Source organism: Pelmatolapia mariae, linkage group LG23 (genome assembly GCF_036321145.2).
Source record: "Pelmatolapia mariae isolate MD_Pm_ZW linkage group LG23, Pm_UMD_F_2, whole genome shotgun sequence".
Lineage (NCBI taxonomy): Eukaryota > Metazoa > Chordata > Actinopteri > Cichliformes > Cichlidae > Pelmatolapia > Pelmatolapia mariae.
Window position 1 is genome coordinate 37,609,393 of NC_086246.1, and position 23,750 is coordinate 37,633,142.

The following is a 23,750-nucleotide window of genomic DNA, read 5'->3' on the forward strand; positions in this document are numbered from 1 at the left end:
ATTAGAAATGACTGCACACCACCCACACACCACCCACACACCTGTCACTTCTTCATGATGGATATCCAGGTAGTCAGATCCAGAGGCTTTCAGCCATCGTGGTGAGTTCAGGGCCCCTCGTCGCTGCGCGTCGTTGTGGCGCTGAAGCTCACGGCAGGAGAGGTCGGCAGGTGTGCTCCCACCCTGCTTCGACTTTTCATGTGAAGCTGGCGAACACGCGGAGGCTTTCTGCTGACTTTGTCATCAAATATTCATGGCTGTCTGCATTAGCTTGCAGAGTTCTAATTGAGTTCTGTATATTCAGACGTGATTAACTCGGTCTAATTCCTCAAAGGAGTGAGCCAATTAGATAGCACTTGCATGAATAGGATTTCACATCTTGGTGCGTCTCCAGACTTGCCAAGACAATTATGCGCGTGTGTGTAATTGTGCCGTACAGTGGGTGTGAGCCAGCTAAATTCAAGCAGGTCATTATTTCTTATTACTGACCCGCACTACAGGAAATGCAGCCGTCCTATCCATTACAAGCAGGAAAATGAAAAGCGCGCGTGTTGTTATTAGAATACACTGTTTAGACAAGAGAGCAAATCCATGTATCGGCACCCACTAAACCTTCCTCATGCTTTTCGTCCAAGCACCCCCACCCCGCCCCGCTCCGCTCCCACCCCCCCACCCCCAAGAGGCAAGCAGGAGAGAAAAATATCCGTGACCCAGTGCTGACCCACCACAATGTCACTCTAACTCATGCTATGAGAGAACTACTGCCGGGGTCTTTGTCAGTTTCTCTCTGTAACCAGAGCAGGAGACATTGCCCAAAGTCCAGAGGGGTCACATTCTGCTGCGGAGCTGAATTTAAGGCGGAGAGGCAGACGGGCAGGCCGGCCACTTTGCCTGAGCCGGAGAGAGGGCCCCCACTGCCACCTTTTATTCTTTGAAGAAAGGCCTGAGCGAGGCATGAGCTGAGTGGTCGACCCTGTCCCTTCATGTTGGCTGTAGCTTGATGTTATCACGCAGCTAAAATAAGAAATCTGTGTGAACAAGTAAAGCCACGCAGCTGTGTGTACTAGCATGTATGAAAATTTAAATCCCATTGGACATGTGCTGTTTCATTAGTTTGCCTTGTTTTGAAGTGAAACCTGCACGGGCTGCTGGTGAGAAGGATCTCGGGGACGGCGGCTGCCGAGACCATCCAGCCGACCGGGTGTTTCAAAAGAAACAAAACAGGAAAGGAAGCTCTGGCGGGATGCCATCCCATTCCTGCACGTGCTGGTCATTTATAACCCAGTGTGAATTTATTACCCTGACAGACAGGCTGAGCAGAGCTGAGCACAGGAGACTCTGAGGAAACGAGGCCTTTCCAGGTCAGAGACACCGAAACCTCGGCCCGCTTGTCCTGACTGACTGGCGTGCACACAGATGAGTGTCACAAACGCTCCGTCTGTGAATTATGCAGCTGATACTTTCAAGGTCACTGATCCTCTGAGTTAGCAAACCATTAGGAGAATCGCTTTCCACTGTGTGACATGCTCACTCACACCCACACACAAACAAAAAAAAAAAAAAACATGCACACCTCAGTCATCTGCATCCAGGCAGCGGAGAAGATACGAGTGGGTGATTTACATAACGCGCTTAGAAATGACAGGAGTCAAGTGTCGTTAATATATCTTCATACGCTCACAACTGAGGACCTAATGTTTAGAAACTACACAGATCGACGGAGTCAGGATGCCAGTCCTGCTCACTGGAAAGCAGTGACGGCTTCAAAAGGGAATTTAGGTTGAATGTCGAGGGCTGAGGGTGAGATTGTGTCAGGGGTCTCGGGTGAGAGGAGGCAGGGGTGCTGATCACTTGTTAACCTTCTCAGGATGAGGCATAGAGATGATCACAGTCACTGAACTCAAACAGCTGAAGGGAAACTTAATTTTAAACACAGACCTTTCCATCTCCGTGGCCTGAGCAGACCGCGTGTCAGGAGAGGGTGATGCTCCCACAGTCCCTCTGCAAAAACATGGATTTAAATGAGATCCCAGGCTCCCTCAACATCAACAGATTCTGGCCTTTTCTCCAAGTGATTTGTTTTAAGAATATAAAAACACCTCTCGTATAAAACTCCACTGCCTTTGCTTTATGAAGTCACCCAGCGTGCTCTAAAAACCTCGCCCTTACTGCTCATTTAACGCTCTTGCTTCCTTTTTTGTGATGAACAGAAACTTAGCAGGATCAGTGTCTGCGAACGCTAACACGGGGACAGGTTTGCCAAATCTCCAGTTTAAATATTCATTATAAGAAGCTGATGCCAAGTCAGCTGTGAGGTAACTGCTTCTTCCTCGAGAAATTACTTCAAATAACAGCGTGCATACACAGATACCCACTACTGAGAGCTTTTTCAGCGTTGACCTTGGCAGTTGTAGTATGTGGAGTTGTAAGCAACTGCTGCGCTTAAGAGGAACTATTTGTTAATAAATCGATGTAAGGCGTCATCTCTTTTTCTCAGTCAGTTGTTTGATCTTGGAAAGAACATTTTGGATTTCTGATTTTCTCAGAGCTAAGCTCACAAACCAAAAGGTACTGGCTTAAAATTTAGATTTTACTCTCCTCATCGCACACATACCAGAGATGTCGTGGGATCTTCAGCTGCTATCTAGAGCTGCTTGGGGTTTGGTGTCTTTGCAGAGGACACTTGAGCATGTGGAGGAATCAGAAATCAAACTACCAGCATTGCAATTAGTGGACATCCTGCTCTACCATCTGAGCCTCGGATGCCTTTGCTGTCAGTGGAGGGAAGCCGAGTGCACTGGCTTCCTGAACCAATGAGGATTGCAGGTCACTGCGCTCTGCCAAGAAGCTAATAAGCTGCTGGCTCTAGCTTCATGTGTAGAGGACCCCGGGAAAACCGCAGGGCTGTGAGGTGATTCTGACTGAGACACACACTTTGGATAATATCATAAAAAATTAGCAGCTGTACAACTCAGATTTTCTTCTATATACCAAATCCCCCAGTATCACTTGTTATATTATCAGAATCAAATTGATTTACCTATTTTTTTACATTTCATTTATCAGTGTGTCTATTTGTGTCTACTGTCCTTTTAAAAAATGGTTGAAGGAGATGAATCAGCAGGTCGTCAGCTTGCCCCAAACACGGACCCGGGTTCCCGGTCGCGAGATCCTTGTTTGTCAGATGAGCCAAACCAGATTTTTTTTCTTAGATTCCACGTTTGCTTCCTCCTGCACATTTGCATTATCGTTTTCCTGCTTTTGTCCCACCCACATCCCAACCGTGCACGAGGCTTTTGTAGCGTCAGGAAAAAAATTAGGGAATATAAAAATTTTATGGTCGGAAGATTCAGTCTAATCTTTTTTGAAGGTGCCCTGTTAGCAGCTTGTAGCTGTCTGTGTTCTAACAGTTGTTTTGGGAAATGTTTTTGGGACTGCAGGGATTTTTGTTTGTTTGTTGGTTTGTACGAAAAAACCAGTGGGAAGAGTTATCAGCACCATATCAAGTTTATTTAATACATCTGTGGTGTAAAGAGTAAGTGGAGCGTTGTGTTTTACCACAGAGTTGAGTCTGTAATGCACCCATGGTGCTCAGCTGTCAGTCTTTGAGTTTGTTCTCCATCCCAAAGTGTCAAATACTGGCACGCTGTCAAAGCTGGTATCATCTCACAGATACACATCAGGTGTCCTTTGATACTTGTGCTGTGACACAGTCGGCTGTGGCAGTGGTGACACAGGTCTCTCACTTCTAAATCACCATATGTGGAAGCTCAGAGAGGTCCCTTTAGATGCACTGGTTAAGTGTCACTTTTCAGCATGCAGGGTTAATGTTGTGAACAGTTGTAATTGGACCCAAACAAGCATCTATTACAAAGCCTAGCATAAACTTGGAAAGCCAACGAAAGCAAACTTCCAACCTCACCCCTTCAACTTCATTTTGAAGTTGGAGGGGGTCTCTTGGCTCCTTTTGCGCTTGTGTGAAAGAACTGAAGTCAGAGGTAACCTGGTGCATATCTAGGATGCTGTCAGCACCTGGCAGAAGTGCAGTATTTAACATGAGATTTAACAGCATTGCAGTCCGTGCAGTCTAAATTAACATCATTTCCCAAAACCTCTGACTCTATTCTTGTGGTTTGCAGTGTTATGTTAGGCTGAATTGTGTTGGGAAATTTCCTTTTTTTAACATTCTTATTTTTTTCCCATTCTACTTGACACAGGAGAAAATTCTTGTATACGTAAGTAACTGTTTTTAACAAAAGGCTTTCTTCTTTTCCTGCTTGATTGACTCATATTAAGCAATAAAAGGGAGAGAAGCTGCTTGTCAAGGTTCATTAAATCAGTGGACACCTTCCCTCGGGAGTTAGGAGGGTCAGTGATTTGACTCATAGTTCAACAACAAGTCATTAACTCTCATTCAGTCCATGAAGAGCGCTCAGATGCATGTTTCCTACAAGCTCTTGTCAGGTATCAGAGAGCTACCTTCAACAGAGTGCAGCGATGTCACACGGCGTGGCCGGGCGCCGACCAGCACATTCGGTGACACACATGCACACGGAATCAGATCATCTGTAAATTTGGCCCGCTCTGAGTTCAGCGTGCCAGGTCATAAATGGCGTGTAGCCTCACTGATCTCCAGCCTACCTCCTGTCAGCCCAAGTTGCGAACGAGAGGGAAGAGAGAGGTGTAAAAATCTGTGTTGCTGCGGTTGCGGAGACGATGAACAGCTTCAGCTCAACAGTATGCCACATCACATTTCCAGCTGTTTATCGTTTCATGTGCAAACACAGAAAACACGTCTTTGTTCCCGCATTCTTTTACCTTTAGCTGCTCTTTGCACTGAAACACAGAGACACATTAGTGTTCACTGGATTCTGAGGAGAGAAGAGGCATGGAAGTTTTCAAGTCTTTGCCAGACAAGCAAACTCCCTCGCTTACATTACAGAAATTGAATGGGGTTTTTTTTAGCTTTTTTATTTTCTCATCAGTATTTTTACAAGTGCGGGCTAATTGATTAATTATCATCAAACCCTCCAGTATTTCTGAAACCTGAGCTGACTGTCACTTGATCCAGTAAAGCTGCAAATTACAAGTGGACTTGAAGCGGAAATTAGTGAAACATTTTCACTAGACAAAAGACTTAATATTAGACTCCCAGCCTTCATTGTGTGTATTTTTTTCTGGTGCGAGCGTCTCTTTCTGTCGCCCGGCTCTCATGTTCAGAGCGGATCACATGGGATCGCAGTTCTCATCCTAAGAGACAGCTGTGTCGAACGCCGTTTTGTTAGGCCGTTCCCAAACGATGAGAAGCTGAGCCGGACTGTGCGAGCTCTCATTTGGTGTTGCCGGAGCACTTTACAGCAAAAGAAAAATGGCTTACAATGAAAGAAAAAGGGGGGTCGCGATTGACTTTAACACACTCTACTCACCCCTCGGTTCAGCAAGAGGCTGTCTGACCTAAATTCACTTTACCTCATCTGCCTAGACATTTGTTTAGCCTTCTGGGCAAACACTTAGAGAAATGTTTGAGGGAGAGAGGAGGAAAAAAAGAATACATATGCTTGAATACATCACATTTAGTCAAGGGAAAAGTAAAACCCGGACATCTGCAGACATATACAGCCCTCTAGTGGCAAACTACAAGGGACCTGAATGTCTGACAGGGAGGGCATGAAGTGATTTATGCAGAATTTCCTAAACCATCTGTGGAAGTCGTGCCCAACCGCAGACCATGAACATTCTCTGTGTTGACATCAGACCCGGGTTTGTGTAACAGACCTTAATAAACGTTACCTAATCCCAAATAACAGGAGTCACGAGTGAATGGGAAAAACAACAGCGGCTGAGCAGAATAAATGAATTGAGGTCATAGAATCTTACCATCAGAGAGAAAGAGAGAAATTTTGTCTTTTGAGTACTGTACTCATTACAATGGCCCGGAGGAACTGTGTGCTGTGAAATCATATGCTCTAGTTAAGCTAAACAAGGGCAAGGTATTCCCACATGAAGGGCAGATGAGAATAAGTAAGTAGAAATGCAGGCAGATGAGTAAGAGTTGAAGATGGTTTAGTGCTGTTTGGCCCTGGTATCTCACTCAGATTCTCAGGTTGCAAATATATTCTCCCCCCTCTCTCGATCTCTACCTCTACCTCTCTCTGTCTGTGTGCGTGCGTGAGGCAAACCTCAAGGGCTCAGTGCAGCGAGCTCATTAAAGGCTTTATTCCACTTCCAGGATCGAGCGGGATTGCAATATGGACATTGTTTATACACAAATGTTGCCCTGGGAATAATGTTTATTTCTATTACCATCTTGGAGGGGTGTGGGTGTGGGGAGGGGGGGGGATTCTGAGCATGTCTGCACTCATTGCTTTTCATGAAATAATGCCTCTCCAGGAGTGCCTTGAAGAAGCGGCCATTTTTCAAACCACGTTTCTCCAGCCTGCAGTCAGGCGTCAGCTGCCCTCCTCTCTTGCCCTCTCGCCCTCCGGTGGCACGCGATCGTGTTACGAGAGCCGTGTCAGGAGCAGTTTAACCGTGCACGTGAACCAATGAGCCTCATTCTGTAAAAAGGGTTCTTCATTCATTTGCATACAGACTGTGAACGTTGGTGCATGTGCTGCACAGCCGGACGGGGGGGGCGGTTGCGAGTTTACCTCGGCCGAGCGGTCACAGAAGTGTCATTTTAAGCGGCAGGGCCCGGCGGTGCGACTGGGAGGCAGCCGATGACGCAGCGCAGTGTTGCTACACACCCCGAGCTGTGTTTGGAAACACTGAGGCAGCTTGCTACTACAGTGGGAGCCAATGGGAACAGCTGAACCGTGCACTCTTTAGCCCAGCCAAGCGCAAAACGGGGGGGAGGAGGAGGAGGCGGCGGTGAACAGAGAGACAACAGAGATCCAGGAAATGCCTGAGCGAGGAGCAGCGACAGCGGGGCCCATCAAGTCGCACGCAGCCACATCGGGCCGCACATTGATCACTCTCACATGATATATCCATCCCCCTGTAATTGCATTGCTGTTTAGAGAGGCAGTCGTTATTTATGAAATATTGAAATAACAAATGGTGTCTCCCGGCAGATATTAAGAAGAGAGATGCCACAGATAAGTCAGAGGCAGGCAGCGGCCACGTCTCCCCGCGGGCCGCTTGCCCAGTCGCCTGGCTGCAGAAATCCTGCAGTCATCACAAAGTGGAAATATTTACTGCTCACACTCTTGCATACGGGAGGATGGAGTGTGGGTGAGGGCAGCTGAAAAATGACTGTGTTTGTGTTTCGAGAGGAGTGCTAATCAGATTCCTTCAGCTTCGGAGGCATTTGAGGACAGCCGAGCTAAAGGTCCCTAGTGTGGATTTATAAGTTGCACAAGCACAAATGGGCACAGAGCCACCAGAAGTGCAACACTGGCGACAGGAAGTTTCTAATCACAGCCTACAAAAACTGGGAGAAAATGCAGGGTTTTCACATTTTCCATGCTGGTGAAATTTCTTAGCCAACTTGTTAACAAGGCCCACTGTAAGTGAATCATCAAAATCACTTCATTCATCATCAGGTTTGTTGTGTAACCGTGTGGGTGTCTGTGTGTTTGTGTCTACAGAACACCCTTGAGACCTGCACCATCTGCAGTAAGCCCATCATGGAGCGCATCCTGCGAGCTACTGGGAAAGCCTACCACCCTCACTGCTTCACCTGCGTGGTGTGTCACCGCAGCCTGGACGGCATCCCTTTCACTGTGGACGCTTCCAACCACATCCACTGCATCGAGGATTTTCACAAGTATGTAAACAAGTCCCTTTTAGATTTGGAGCTTTACTCATCGCTATATTTACATTAATAGACGACGTGCATGCACGAGGGAAGTTTGCTTTCACTTGTCATACTGTAACACAGATAAGAGGTTGCACAAAGCTGGTTATAAGTTAACCCAGGGTTTCTCCTGTATGTGGCGTTAGCAGCAGCTGACCAATTACAATTACTCATAAGTGTAATGGGAGCAGAGTGGCTGATATTACAAGGGAAGATGAATGGGAAACGTATTAAGAGGTTAAGCATATAATACAGACTGAAAGCAGCACAGCTGCTGCAGACAAAGCATCAGACTGTGAGTGTGTGTGAAAGGAAAAGCGCTGTAGAATAATATAGCATTAAACGTGTGTGCTTTAAGCGCTTTGGTCAGTACAACTTTAAAAGATCCGCTGTATTAATAAAGTCTGAGCTATTTGAAGCCAGCAAGGCTAAATGCAGTGTCTACGGCGGATTTATGAATATCATTCGGACACAATAGAATCTGATGGATTATACTCGAGTATGTCATTAAATGAATGTTTTTTATATTTGTTCCTTCAGCTACGGCCTCCATGGTGTTTGAAACTCTTTGCAGCCAACAGAGACTAAAGCTCCATCTAAGAATCTATACTTCTCACTGATGCTCATCCAGTAATTTTGTGCGTGTTGACCTTTAATCTGGAACGTAACCTGCTCCGGAGTGGGTTAGGTTCACAGCATACAGTAGGTTACCATGGTGATTATACCCCTGAAAGAAGTGAACCACCTTCATAGTACAGGAAAGCCAGGATTAACCTTAAAGGTACCTGGATTAGACAATAGCTTCTGGACAGAAACGTGAATCCACTGCAAATGTGCCTTAAACCTTCGTTCCCTCTAACGGCCAACAGGGGGCAACTCTTCTGGATGTAAAACAAAGTACGACTGTATAGATGATTGTGAGAAAATGACCCTTCGTCTCGCTTGATTTTTACCTCGGTGAACATTTTCCTAATTTTCAGTGCCAAGTTTAATGTCTTCTTTAAAAAAGCATTATTTATATTTTTGTAAGTTACTTTCCTATTCTGAGTAAAAAATATATTAGAGCTCTGTGTATTTTAGGACCTGGCTATTTTATGCTCACTGATAATGCGGTGTCCTTTGCTACTCGGTCACTTTCACCCACCATCCTGCATTTACCAATGGGTGATGTAATCCTGGCTACATCCGTCTGCTGTACATGTACGTCAGGAGCTGGTACCAGGTTATCGTGGCCAACAAGGCAACTTAAATGTTTAATGCCAGTGGATGTAATAATCTGTGTCAGCTCAGCACAGACCTTTTGTACAGTCACGATACAGTTCTTGCTTAAGAGGAGGAGTCAGAGAAGCACTTGCACTATTTACAGAAGCCAAGCGAGGGGCAGCCAATCAGACGAAAGTGGGCATCTAGCGAGCAGGACTTAAGAGACAAGAACTTAAAAATATGTTGTTGGGGGTTTTTTTTACATACGATGCACTAAGGGCTCCATCAGCATTTAACAAACAGAATCAATGTAGAAATGAATACTGATGTTGCTCTCTACCTGCTTGGTGTCTAAATTCCCCCATAAAGATTTCATGAAGTGATAATATATCAGTGTTGTGTTAACAGCTTGTTTAGCAATATAAAACAACAGACATGCTGTTTTAAAATCCTTTACTAACTTTTGTAAATTCATGCATTTTTAAAGCTCCTCGTCAGAATGTTAGGGCTTCCTTTTTGGGAAACATTGCAAACAGTTTCACAAATCTAGTGAACTGGATATGTAGACATGAATTTAGTAGTACATTCCTGTCATTGTGTCACCCCCCACTCATTGCATAACTGCTAGTTTCCCAGAAATGTTCCTTCTTTACTCGGTGACCAGAAGGGAAACAGAAGTAAAACGCTGGCTCTTGGCATGAGTGTGCAGCTCTCGGTTTGGGAAGCTCAACGGAAGGCCCGTGTTTAATTTCACGTGACAAGCGTGGCCTCCACAGCGTGGCCCTTTGTGTCGAGGAATAGCCACGACGAGAATCTTTCTTTTTCTTTTCTTTTTTTTTTTTGGGGCCGTGGTTCCCCAAAGCCGCCTAACCTCTTTACTTCCCGATTCACAGACAATGGATGCACGTGTAGAACAGAAGAACTTTCGGTCATGTGACAGGACCTAGAATCTCACTGCACTTTTCATATCCTCATCAGTTCTATTGTTAGACAGACCTCTTTCTGCTGAAGGCATTTCCAGAGTTGCTAGTTCAAAGGTTTGTTCTGTAAAACTCACTGAGCGTCCGATAAGATTTCTCAGAATGCCCCCTCTATATTTAGTAAATGTAGTTTTCTAGATTTTGTGTAGTTTTCATGTTTGAGTGACGAAATAGTTAACCTTCGAACGACTTCAAATGTGGCAACATTTACGGGCATCAGCCCTAGTGTATTTTTATGTTCACAGTTAAACCTTTCATAGTTTTTATAGAAATTGCGCCATCGGTATGATAAGTATGATAATGAAAGCTGTGTCTGGATTATAAATCTCAAAATATTTGAGTGTTGCTGCACAAAATATTTGAAATATAACACACCCACAAACCAGATGAGTTGAGATTTGGTTTGAAACAGAAGGATGGATGTAATAAAGGATGAAGTTTATCTAAATAAATAGAACTTTCCAGTATTTTTTATTTCAGTTTTGTATTAAAATGGTTGAAAACCACTGTTAATGTCATGAGAACGTTTTAGAATATCTTCCGTAAATATTGAAACGGGTTCAGCAGTCTATGTGAAGAGCAACACAAAGATCACAGCGATCGCAATGATTGAGCTTTTTGGTCGCATTTTCCTCATGTCTTTGCCTCCCTAAACCGTGACTCGCACATGGAAGCACAAGGCCTGATGGCTGCACCGAAAGCCTGTAAACATTTGCCGATGTGCCCGGCTGTCAGATGATAATCACGGGTTCTTAGATTGAGGGGCTGCACAACGTGAAGTTTGGTGACTACTGGGAGAGCCGACGGTCAAGAAATCATTCGTTTATTTATTAAATCAAGAAAAATGTCAAAGCTTTTCTTAGTTCCAGCCTCTCAGAATGATTTGCTGCTTTTTCTCTGGGATTTCGTGTCACACAAAAGCAATTTAAACTTGAGTTTAGAGATGTCCTTTTTGTACACGTACAGACAGAATGATTAATAGATTAATTCGCTAATGAAAAGAGCCATCAGTTGCACCTCTGCTTGAACCGTGCAGTAAAACTCGGTAAGCTTCGTGCTAATGGCAAACAGTCAGTAAAGGTCACATTGTGTCACATTGTTCTGGGCTTATTTCTGTTGTTCTTGGTTGTTTTTCACAGGAAGTTTGCTCCTCGCTGCTGTGTGTGCTCTGAGCCTATAATGCCGGCACCGGGCCAGGAGGAGACCGTTCGTATTGTGGCCCTGGACCGTGACTTCCATGTGCAGTGCTACCGCTGTGAGGTACGAGCTCTGTGTGTTTACCTCTCCCCGTGTGTGTGTGTGTGTCTGTCCTCTATAATTAGCAGTGATGGTTCTGAATAATGTTGCGCGGCTCCAGGTGACAGTCATTACTGCATAAAAGTATAAGGCATAACGTACACACCGATCCCCCGAGTCACCTTTTCAGCGAGACAAGTGAATCATCCCTCTCTTACCTGCCTCGAAATAGCTTCCCGTCTCTCCTCTGCAAAGTTCACGGACTTACATAGAAACCAATCTGTCAGGCGCCGCTCGCCTGCTTGATAAGCGGCGCTGAGACGTTACGTGCCCGGCTAAAAGAGAAGTAACGTGTCACATTGTCAAAGAGCTGCGCCAGCGTGAGCACACAGAGCGTTTGCCAGACATAAAGGTCAAAGCAAAGCAGAGCAGATTAGTTCAGCTGAAGGGGCTCAACAAGAGAAGAATTTTGTCACCAGGGAGCAATGAGTAGATGGAGTTCTGAGTGCGTGTGTGTGTGTCTGTGTGTGTGTCTGGGAGAGAAAGGAAGGTTGAGTGTAAGCCAGTGTCACAGACAATGGAAAAATAATGCCGTAGCATTGTGTGTATCTGTACATTCTGTTTGTTTCTTGGCATGTAAAGAGCGCACACCTCACCAAATCTTACCGCAACACACAGAAACCAGCTGAAGGCTGCAGTCAGACAACAGAGCTGCACTCTAACAGAGCAACATTTGGCATCCCCGGGTTCACGGCGCACGCTTACGGCCCGACTTGGATCATAGGGAGTCCCTTTTGCATGTCGTGCACGGAATTTGAATGTTTATTCCCACAGAGCATTTAGCATACTTCACAACATCCTGACACAAAAGCTTGCATGTTGTCCTCCTCGACAGTTTAGTTTTGTGAGCTCAACCAATAGGAGGGCAGTGTGTTTTTTTTTAATTGTTTTTACTGCTCAGCTGTGTACACCTGTAAACACGAGCGGAACAGAAGAGGAGTGAAGCTGGTGGTGCAACTCAGGACGAGCTGTGAAATGGCGCTGACAGATCGGTATCGCACACACTGCTCCAGTTGCCATCGTCAGTTTACATTCTTTTCCTGGATGTCAGCGGTGCCTTCTGCTCAGTGACATCACGCGCATCGTGAAAGAGGTCAAGCGTGAATGACCGAGAAGCAATGTGTAGTTTGTCATGTCTCCAAGCCACAAAAAGGCACAGTTTCATGACTTTATGATTGCCTGATGTGACACAGGGACACACATCATCTGAGCCTGACAACACTGTGTGATAACCGCTGTAACAGAATGTAAAACGATGGTTAATTAAACTGAATAACTGAAAATGAATAGCAAAAATGAGATAATAATGTTATGTACTGATTATTAGCTATCATATAACTTGTGTATCAATCATAAATGTGTGCCATAAAAATTAGTTTACCAATTCTGTATAATTACACGTGTTATGTATTCCTTTTTTTAACAAGAGCATCATTTTTACAGTACGCATCCAGATAATGTTCACAGATGAAAAAAGAACTATAGATTAAAACTGAATAACAATAATCGAACCAATTATTAAGAGTGGTGTTACCTAATGTTGTAGCATAACAGAAATCTTCAACAGGCGATTTTCAAGTAAGCCTCACAGAGCAGAGCGAGCGGTAAGAACACAAACACAGTCATCTCTCAGGTATTTGTGAGCTTCATGATTAAGAGTGCGTCTGCTCCCAGACTGGATCAATCAGAGCGGAGCTCAGCAGTAACTCAGTGTTACTTTGCTTTGAAAAGGGCCAAACAAGAGCTAAGGCATATTGAAAAAGAACATGCGGAGTCTACAAAATCTCCAAGAATTAACAAGATGTGATACATGAATCAGCCAAGTGCTTCAAAAAGGAAATGATAATCAAAGAATCAACCACAAAAGTCTCTGTCAGGCTGCGCTGCTTTGAGCTAAAAAGGCTAACACGCTCACAGTGACAAAGCTAACAGGCTTACCATTTTTTTCTGTCTCATTGCTAACTACCACTACATAAGAATATATATGTCAATATGACATAAACTAAAGGCACTAGAGTGGAATGTTTTCCTGTTTGGTTTGTTTGAGGTGTTAAACTTGCAGTTCTGGTTAAGTTTACATAACGGTGATGCATGCTCAGTAATGGTAAGGAATTCTCAGAAAGTTGATTTTGTTCATCTTTTCAGTTTATCTAAAAAGATGTAAAATTCCATAAAAGCTGTTCGTATAAAACTGGATCTATTGAGCTTTTCCAAATTTCCTACTCTCCATAAGTCTCCATAAGTACTTATAATTCCTGTGAACCAAACACAGATTCACTGTTGGGAATGTTGCATCACATCATTGAGTGGGAATATCCCTAATATGGACGTCTCAGGCACGGAAGCTCCGCCCACGAGTTCAAGAGGGGCAGCCAATCAGAAAACAGTGGTTTAAAGGGGAGCAGGCTAAAACTGCTTTTTTCACTCAAAATTGAGGTGTCTATTTTAAGCAAAGTTTTACTATGAATGAGGATTATTTCTAACTGTAAAAGCTCCAAAAATAAAAATATTTTCTCCACTCAAATCATTCTCACTGTAAGTTAAAACACGAGAGCACACTTTGCATTGATACCCGTGACAAAGAAAGGAGCCGGAACACAGAGAAATAGACAAATATCTGATGCTTCCACTCCTGAAAGAGATGAGCTGAAATACATTTATATTAGAATCTGTAAAAGAGGACACACATTTTGCAATCATACTTAGAAAAAATGTTCTGCTAGAAACACTTTTACAAGGGGGGAAAAAAAAGTCTGAATTTAAATCCTTGAAAGATTGGGAGTTAAGCCCAACTGTGTCTGAGTACTAACCAGTTGTTTCCATTCAGACTCACCAACTGGCAGAGAACCGTAACACAGGCTTTTCTGCAGAGAGGCTCCCGTAACGTGACACTGGCTGAGCTTTTAAATAGCAGTAAATGTGTCGTTTAGAGCCTGAGTGCAGAGAGGAGGATGAATGTGTCTGACCGGTGAGCGTGGATAATGACCCCGTTTGTGTTTGTGGACTAACGGACTATCTGTGTCCTGCAGGACTGCGGCTCCCTACTCTCGGAGGGGGATAACCAGGGCTGCTACCCGCTGGATGGACACGTGCTCTGCAAAAACTGTAACACCAGCCGCATCCAGGCCCTCACCGCCAAGGCCACCACTGACCTCTAAACAGCTAAACTGTGATAACCTGGCCCTCGCTCGCTCTTTTGGTTTCTTGCAAACATCCACAAAAGCCTGCATTCCTCATTTACATATATATGCCTCTATATAAATGTTCACCTTAAGTAACAAAACATACTGTGGCATCACATTCACACGCTCACATATAATTATTTACTCGGTACAATCACTGCAAAAGAGTTTTTCTTATTTAAAGTTTTCTTCCTGTAGCTTAACATAAAAAGAGGAAGACATGGGAAGCAACTGCTCTTCCTCAGTCTGAAGGTAAAAAAAAAACCCAATGTCTTCCAGGATCTCTAAAGCTCACTGAAAGAGGGTTTAGTTATAATTATATTATATTGCATTATTTTATTGTAAAAATGCTAAGCTAGCTGGTTCATCATTTAACTCTAAGCCATAGAGCTTTTAAGCATTTCCTACAATTTTTGCACTGCTACTTTAAATCTAAATCCGTCTACAATATACATCACCACCCCCTGTTATCATCCTATTATCGTATTTATCACCAGCACATATCTTTTAGCCAGGTTGCACGTGCATGCACGGGCCCATAATGTTCCTCTCCGACTTCTTCTGATCTAAAACACGAGCAGGACGTGCAAAATGTTTAATATGTTTACGAGGCAGGTGAAGTTGTGGATGGATGTCAGTGTGTGCGTGTGTGACTGTAGCTTTAGCAGTATTTTTAGGAAAAACTTGTTTGTTTTTCTGCAGGACAAATCAGAGTACAGTACACAAAATGGGATGAAATTACCCAACGAAGGCTTTCAAAACAGTTCTGCATAACTCCAAAAAGCGAATCTAAACTGCCATGTTTGTATGTATTTCCACGTTATTTAGAGTAAACTGCTCTGTACCGCAGGAATGCTAAACAGTTATTTTCGCTGTTGAAACAAAAAAAACACACCTCCTTTTTAGCACAATATTTTCCTTTCAGCTGGATATTCTTTCATGCATATGGTTGATTATTTTCAATTTTGGCCTGAGCAGCACAATCATATAAACACAACCTTTGTGTTGAGTTTAATTCTTGGGGTTTTTTTCAGCGTATAATTGTGTAACTTGCCCCTTTTTAACAACCATAGACAAAAGCAGTGATTGTTCTTTAAGCAGTCTCACAGAAATAAAGAATATTCCATGCCTATGCAATTTTTAATGTTAATTGCATCGACACTTTATGAGAAATTTTATGATTTAAGGAAATATTTTACATGTACAGATGCGATCATAAGTGTCCTTATTGTAACCCTGTAATCAAACTGTGTGTCTCTGTGTGTCTCTGTGCTTTATGTCAGTGCTGATTGTTTCATTAACTCTCATCTTTTGTATTTGCTGTTTGTTTCAAAGTTGATGGACAAAGAAGGGACCGTGAGAGTTTCCCAAAAATAACTGATTATATTATTTGCTTGATCCAAGAGCGATGGACCAGAAGCTTTAGAGCTTAATCTGATTGTTCATTCCGATGTTACAGCAGTACTAGATGAGTTTAAGGTACCTTGTGGAGTATGACTTTACTGTTTATCACAAAAAACGACAATCAAAACACAAAAAAGACGTCAGGCAAAGAAAACGCCTTCAAAAAAAGACCACCAAGAAGCACACAGTGTCTACACCGAGATACAGAGTGACACAAAACGACTGCAAAGACAAAGAAGACCACAGAGAGGCACACAATGATGGCACAGATATGCAGACATTCCAGCAAAATTATATAAGACAAGTATAAAGACTGTTAAGAGAAAAAAAAATGGCTCGGCTCCAAAGAAATTGAAAGTAAAAATTGAAAGTAACTACAAAGAAACTACATAAACCCTGAAAAAAAAAAACTAAAAATGGTGACAAAATGCCTTTAAAAAAGACCACAAGATAAACAAAAATTAAAAATGAAAAGAAAAATGTTTCCCCACCCAACCAAAAAACTGAAACATGCAACATTACAAAACAAATAAAAAGAATTTTAAAAAAGACAAAACGACAACATGAAGTGAAAAATTTCCAACAAGAAGCAACAAAAAGACAAAAAAAAAAGCTGTAATGAGATGTAGAGTGACGACAAAGTGACAGAAAACAGCTAAAAAGACGAGACGAGAAAAATCTACAGAGATGAAAAGACAAAGTGATGTGAGACGACTACAGTGAGGCACAAATCAAATACAAGCAGATGCACATGACCACAAACATGTAAAATGACAACAGATAAATCCAAAGCGCAGCTCTGCAGCCACAAAAACAGTGAAGACCAGCTACAAGCTAGCAGAACATGAGGTTCATACGAACATTCAGCTCTGTTTTATCAGAAGAACAAAAGTGAAACTTTATGTTGATTTGTTCTTAGAAGATCTCCACATGGTACTTTGAAACTACAAATAACTACAAGTTGCAATGGTTTGCTAGTTTATTAGCTGGAGCTAACCGAGGCGCATTATTCCCGAGGCTCGATCAGAGCAGTTCATTCCAACTTTCAGAGAATTCATGCATCTCCTCTTTCCTGTTTTCCTTACACAACATTTAGTCATGTTTATCACCTCTGATCTCTATTTACTGCATCAGATGTAATCAGTGCGTCCTGTTACAGCAGAGTTTCAACCAGGGTATCGCTTTGTAAAGACGACTGTGCTAATAAGGTAAACGAAGAATTCACCAAACCTTTACTGTCACAGATTTTCTTTTTTTGCTTGTTTATTTGTTTGTTTTTTAACTTAAAAATTGACAAAGCTTTCTATTTGAAATGGAGCGGGGTATTTAAAGTTGAGAAGGTGGAAGCTGGTTAGGCAGTTTACATTTGGTACTAGCTCACATGCCTGCAGCAGGAACGGAGCGAGGGCTGATTCTCGAAAAAGGTTAGGCAACATAAACTTCACGTCCTCAGGACATTTTCCATCAATATTTGGAGCGCATTGCTGTACACAAAAGGTCCATCGGTCATATACAAACCCCCCCAAAATACAGCATTTTTACAGTTCAGTAAGTAGCGAGTGCACTGCTTCAACTAAAAATCTGTAATCTGTCCTAAAGATCTTTAAAAACGTCTCCACGGTGTCGCTGAACTGTTTAGAAGCAACATCTACAGTCATCTTGAGTATCGCAGCTTAATTAGTTAGGCGGTGATTAAGAGAGCTAAAGCTGCGACAGTCAGGTCTGTTCTTCTGTCTAGTAACTGGAGATTTATTTTCCTGTTTTTTTTACTTCTAATACTTTGGGAAAATATACCACAATGAGACTACAGCTGGGATTCATGCTGCGTTAGCATGTCATTTTATCTGTAGCCCTTGTTTGGATAATCAGGCGGCAGTATTAAAGATGCACTGAGACTTTTACACGTGAAACAGCAGCTGACCTGCAGCTCGTCGGCAGTGGACGTGGCAGCTGTGCATTTCTCCCACAGCCTTCTCTTCTGAGTCAGGCTGCAGTTAGTTAAACATTTCTTTAGTTTCAGCCTCTGTTTGCTGTACTTTACTGTAACAGCTGCTACTCCATTCATATTTTAGTAATATTTGATAACAGAAAATACACATCTATAATAAAATTGGGCTGTGTAGAAAATATGATGCATGCCTCGACAGCGTTCAGTAAGTGGATGTTACAGACGTCAACAAAACCGCCAAAGCAAACTTCCCAGCGTGACAGCAGTTCAGCGTAAAATCAGGAATTCTTTCAGATCTTCGGTGCATGTAGGGGTTGAAGTGACAGTAGATACCTTCCTGCCACTCCTTCCCTCGCACCGCTGTCACAAAGACTGGATTGCCCTCCATTTAAGAATCATCCACTGTCGCAAAGCTAGCGAGTACGCAGGTTTGGTTTGGGTTGGTGGTATTTCTACTTTGTAAGAATGCCGCTTTTCTTACAAATTGAGTGAGCGGCCGTCCGAGGTTCCCTCTCGCTCCCCCTTGTCGCCTTCTCTGCCTCCGTCGAACAGTGGAGCTCTTGTTTTGCCAGGAGGTTTCCAGAGTTATTCCAGCTGTTGCACAGACCACCATGTCAGCTGCTCATGAAAATCTGCTGATGGCTACCAGGAAAACAAAATTACTGCCGCCCTGTTTTAGTTTAGCACTATCAAACTTTTGCTTTACCAGGAGATTTTGTAACCTCTGGCACACAGAAGGAACCAGTCTGCAGTGTTGGTGTTATTATTCTACAGACATCTACATTTTTCAATAAGTCTTTACATCAAAATTTCTCTATTGATGATCTAATGATGTCTTTAACACCTGATTAAGTAGCATAAGTGAAAGGTGCAGATAATCAACACCCGACTGTGCCGTTCCCTTCATTTCTTGGAGCATTTTAGCATCTTTGGGCTCATTGTTTTGAGCTGAAGATGCTAAAATGCAGTACTTTCATGTTCTCAGCCAGCAGCGTGGTTTCTGTGAAGTAGCTTGGATAAAAACCATTTCACTTTTCCAACAAGTCACTCTGGGGCGTCTAGCTGCAAAACACCACGAGACTTCATTCAGGAAACCAAAACAGCTAAAAGGCAAATGAATGTTGGACTTCCATTTGCCTGGAATCCGACTCCAAACAGCACTGCACTGTCCATCGCTGCCGTTTGCTATTTTCCTCAACAGAAGAAGAAGCTTTATTATCTAGAGAAGCCCTTTGCATTAAAAGGATGTAATGCACTCACACAGTAGTAAACAAATAATATGAATAGTTATGAATGATTTCAAGTTGGTTTATTAGCACATGTTTTCTGCTCAGCATACCCTGGTCTGGTCCATGTGCACAATAAATCTCTGCTGATGCGCTGAAGCTGTGTGAAACTCATGTATTGGTTATTTTTATGGCTAGTCTTTGAACATGTTACGCTTCCTTTCATTGGAGCACATATGATGCAAATCCTCTCATATGTCGATATAAAGAAAACGGTTTCATAAGTGAATTTGTTTGCGTTGTCTGGTGTCGTCGTCGTAGCCCCGCCTGTAAAGTGCCTTTGGCTGAGCAGTATTGAATCACCTTACTCTTGCTGTGTATTTCATGTTTCCTCTTTCACCTCAAAGAATTTCACTTCTTTACCTGTTTTTTTTTTTACCAAAGTAAATAAAGACGATCCCCTTTGTAGATGTCTCCATCAGGTGCTTAAGGCTGCAGCCGCCGAGTTTTAACTCACCTCGTATAGCCCGAGCCGCTGTTTTGAGTAAAGCATCTGTTCTTGATCTTCTGAAGGGGCTTGATGTAGTCTTTTTTTTTCTTTCTTCCTTCAATAAAAGCTTTGCAATAGCAACACGTCTCTGTGTCTTGCTTCCTTTTGCTGTTTTGTTTAATTATATGAAAAATCTTAAACCTCTATCTCTGATTCGGGCCCGTCCACCCCCTCCCCCACCGCCGGTTAACATTTGGCCTTTCGGCTCCTGGTCCGGTGGATTGCCCAGGTAATGAGCTCGTTCTCTCTGTCTTTTCCGCGTGCCACCTGTTGGTGACTTCCTCTGCACTGTACCTGCAGATGAAAGAGATTTATCCCCAACAAGTAAAAGCCGTGACTACTTGACTCTATCTCTCTTCAGTAGCAGCTAATGCACCTGCTTACATGTCTCCCCAAACACTCCTTAGCTGGAATCACCAGCCTAATAGAAATCCTACACTTGCAACACTCTTTTGTGTATAACTGAGACTGTGGTTTAATTACACCAATACTGTGTCACAGTCTCTCTCTCTCTCTTTTTTTTAGGGCCACAATCAGCAAATGCACTCGACTATGAAGTATGCTCACTGCTGGGATCAGCTTGATGGAGTTGTTAGAATAATTTAAAGACCTCTTTTTTTTTTTCTTCTTTCTAAACTGCCACCTTTCCAGGACCCGCTTGATTTAATCCTTTCCATTTGTCATCTTTACTTGTGAGCTGCAGATCAGCAGTAAGTCGCTGAGCACTTTATTTCCTTCTTGCAGACTGCAAAATTGAAATGGTATGAACGAGGCGATCCGCCTGCAACACTAGAAGGCCCTCACGCGTGGTTTTCTTCTGGTCACTGACGACTGATGCACATGAGAATGTGAAAGCAAACAGAGGCTATTTATCCACAGCTGGCCTGATGCTGACAGTAAATACTGCGGTTATATCATCGGCTTGTTTGCTCTCCAGCTCCTGACGCGAGCTGTAAACTGGAGAGTACACTCTCATCCCCCCCATTCCTCTGCTAGTAAACTGAAGAATTTGACATGCCAGCAGTGTGGAGATTTCCTCGTAATTTTTTCCTAAATATGCTGCAGGCGATCCTGTGTGTGTGGGTGGGTGTGTGTGTCTGAGGGGGAACGAAGGCCCCCCCAGCAGTTTAACCGAGGACTTGCTTTACTGCACATAAATCTGGTGTTTACAAACAAATTGATGAGTGATGGGCCCTCCAGCCAACATGATGTACCCTCCAATTTCTTCTTCTGCATAAGAAATCCGGCGTCAAGTCTCCGGGGGCCAGCTCCAGCATTTTTGAATGTCTTCTAATACGCAGAATTGTGCCCTGATTTATTTACCGGGAAGCAGAGATGAGCATGAGGGAGCAAAATGGGCCGCTATCACGCATAATCTTGCACACTCTCGATTTAAATGAAGCTGTCATATGGTCAGATTTACATAACATTACAATGTGGGCCGACATCACAGCGCTCTGAGCTTAATGTTATTAGCTTTAAAGTGAATTCCCACTGTGCATTTGCATCAAGAGCATTGATTTTGTGTGTCCTTGACTTGGCTAAAGGCAGTGATGTAATCACTGAGTCAGTGTTGCTCTGGGTAAAACTTCGACAGATCACTCTGAGACACAAATCCGAGCCGTCCCAGCGTGCACGCTGAAGGAAACCGTTATTAGTGCCTTTTCTTGATCTGTAACTGGCTGCGAGCATCCAAGGACTGGCCAAGGTGGTCACTGGGTGCGAGGGCGCCGGCCAACTTTGTGTGAAGAGAAGCTGCAATTATTGGAGTTGTTTAAAAGTCTCTATTAAAGCCACGGAAAATATCAAAGCTTTCTCACAAAGCAACTTTTTCCTCTGTCGATGTGCCTGTTTTGTACAGCAAAAGCCTGACTATTGCATGACTCATTCATGAGTGAACAATAAGCATCTTAAGTGCCATTATTCGTGCGGCAGAGTTTCTAAAACAACTGCAATCATGTAAAATGGAAACGTCTCCTCTGGCGGTAGCTCTGTTGTACAAGCATCACTCAGACTCGTTTATATCTCCTCTGTTTGTTTCCTCTAATGCTCGGCTACTGAGCAATACCGCGCTCCAGACTGGAGTCTTTTTGTTAATCCATTAACATTTAATACTGCTCACCAAATGTAATTTTAAGACAAAAAAGGTTCGATAAACTACTTGTGTGCTGTAAAACAAGATGTTAGGCTGATTAGAGCGATTTACCATGAAGTTAATAGCTTCATCATAGACTGTATGTAAAAGATGATGTAGCTGTAGCAGGTTTGAAGCTTTGGTATTAGCTTTATGGCAGAGTGGAGTGAAGCCAGGGCTAGCTTGCTTGGTTACCAAGTTTCATCTGAGGTAGATGCTAGCAAATTGGCACTAAACAACAGACTAATAAAATCTTAGAGTATCACTCACCAAGACTGGAGCTCAGACGTCTTCGATGGGCTGTTAGTACAATTAACGGGACAACAGCCGTATTATTGGTTAGATAATTGCATTAAAAACAGTCCAGATGTCCAGTCCAGGCACTGAATCAGCCTAGAAGACAATCCCACACTCAGAACGGCCCTGCTCATACTAAAAATAAAAAGAACAAACGTTTAAGCATCAATAGAGCGCTGCAGGGATGACCGTTTTTTTGTAGACCAATCTCAGGAGTTAACATTGCCCTGGTTCCCACCTTAGACTGTATATGAAAAATTATCATCCTGATGCAAAGACTGGGGGTTTTTTGGTATCGGTGTCTAGAGCCCGTTCTCACTCCCGAGGCGTAACATCCCGACGTTTTGTCACGTCCTGCGGCGTTCCTGAGGAACGCGAAAGGTGACCTTCCACGTTGTTATGGTACGCGGCGGTTTCCAGCCCTGTACTGCAGCCCTAAACTTAACCTTATCACTAAGCCTAACCATAACCTTATGCCTAACCTTAACCATAACCTTATGCCTAACCATAACCTTATTCCTAACCTTAACCATAACCGTATCCCTACGCCTAAACCTAACCTTATCCCTAAACCTAACCATAACCTTATGCCTAAACCTAACCATAACCGTATACCTAAGCCTAAACCTAACCTTATCGCTAAACCTAACCATAACCTTATTCCTAACCTTAACCAGCACTTTAATGAGGTGAAATAGTGTTTTCTAAAGCGATTTTAAGGGAAAAAGCGAAGATGTGTAGATTGAGTCCAAACGGTTCTCATGTGTCCGCAGTTTTCCGATGTCGTGACGTAGGAACGCCTTGGGTGCCCGAAAACGTAATATGTTGACGATTTGTCACCTAGCGTAAAATGTTACGATTTGGGAGTGAGAACGGGTTGGTGTCTAATATCAGCTTTTTGAAACCAAACGTCACCAGCAGGGGGCGGGACACTGACTGTTCATAGAACAGTGACTCATCAGTCACATGACAGGCCGCCCGCAAGCATACCCTGCCTTACCCTCATTTTTGACTCTAATAATAATAATAACATTGTTTTAAAATGATGTTGTACTCTGGGTGGCGTGGCGGTTAGCATGTTCTCCACCTGGGGTTTTCTCCGGGTACCGTGGCTTCCTCCTGTACGCGCAGTTAGTAGACTGTAGGTGTGAATGACTGTCTTTTTCTCTGTGTTAGCCCTACAACACAACTGGTGACCTGTACCTGAATCTTGCCCTGTGGCAGCTGGGACAGGCTCCAGCCCTATGTGACCCTGATTGAATAAGAGGAAGAAAATGAATGGCTAGCTGTTGTATTTACCAAGACTCGCATCCAGAGAATGAAATCATGATCACCATCAGATCAACTGAGCACGTTTGAAGGGCACTGAGAGACTTTTCCTACAGAAGAGTCGCCCCCTGGTGGCTATTAGGGGAAAAAATTATTAAAAGATTTCGGGCACTTCAGCAAATGGCTTCAAGGTAAGAAAATATCATCCAGCTTCCACATAATGCCTATGTGTGTTCCCAGAATCTTTTATTACCCAGTTCCATTAGTACACATTAAATTTCCTGCTGTGTGTGTTGCGGAATTTGAAATTTTCAGGGCTAAAAAGCACATTTTACCGCTGTAATAAACTGGACTAAACACATTGAAACACTTGGACGTTTAAAGATCCTGGGGCAAAATCAGATTTTTGATTATCGCAGTTCTACGACAAACTCTGAGCATCAACATTAGGGTTACTGGGTTA

General features: G+C 43.2%; 1 protein-coding gene across 2 annotated transcripts in view; it reads left to right on the forward strand.

Moving 5' to 3' along the window:
* lpp (LIM domain containing preferred translocation partner in lipoma) overlaps nt 1–19,668 on the forward strand; it is a 178,456-nt gene extending 158,788 nt beyond the window's left edge. For both annotated transcript variants that reach the window (XM_063466763.1, XM_063466764.1), the window contains 3 exons: nt 7,590–7,768; nt 11,121–11,241; nt 14,307–19,668. In XM_063466763.1, coding sequence (XP_063322833.1) covers nt 7,590–7,768; nt 11,121–11,241; nt 14,307–14,435 — 429 coding nt within the window. In that variant the 3' untranslated portion in view covers nt 14,436–19,668. The remainder of the gene's footprint in view (nt 1–7,589; nt 7,769–11,120; nt 11,242–14,306) is intronic.
* The last annotated feature ends 4,082 nt before the right edge of the window (nt 19,669–23,750 follow it).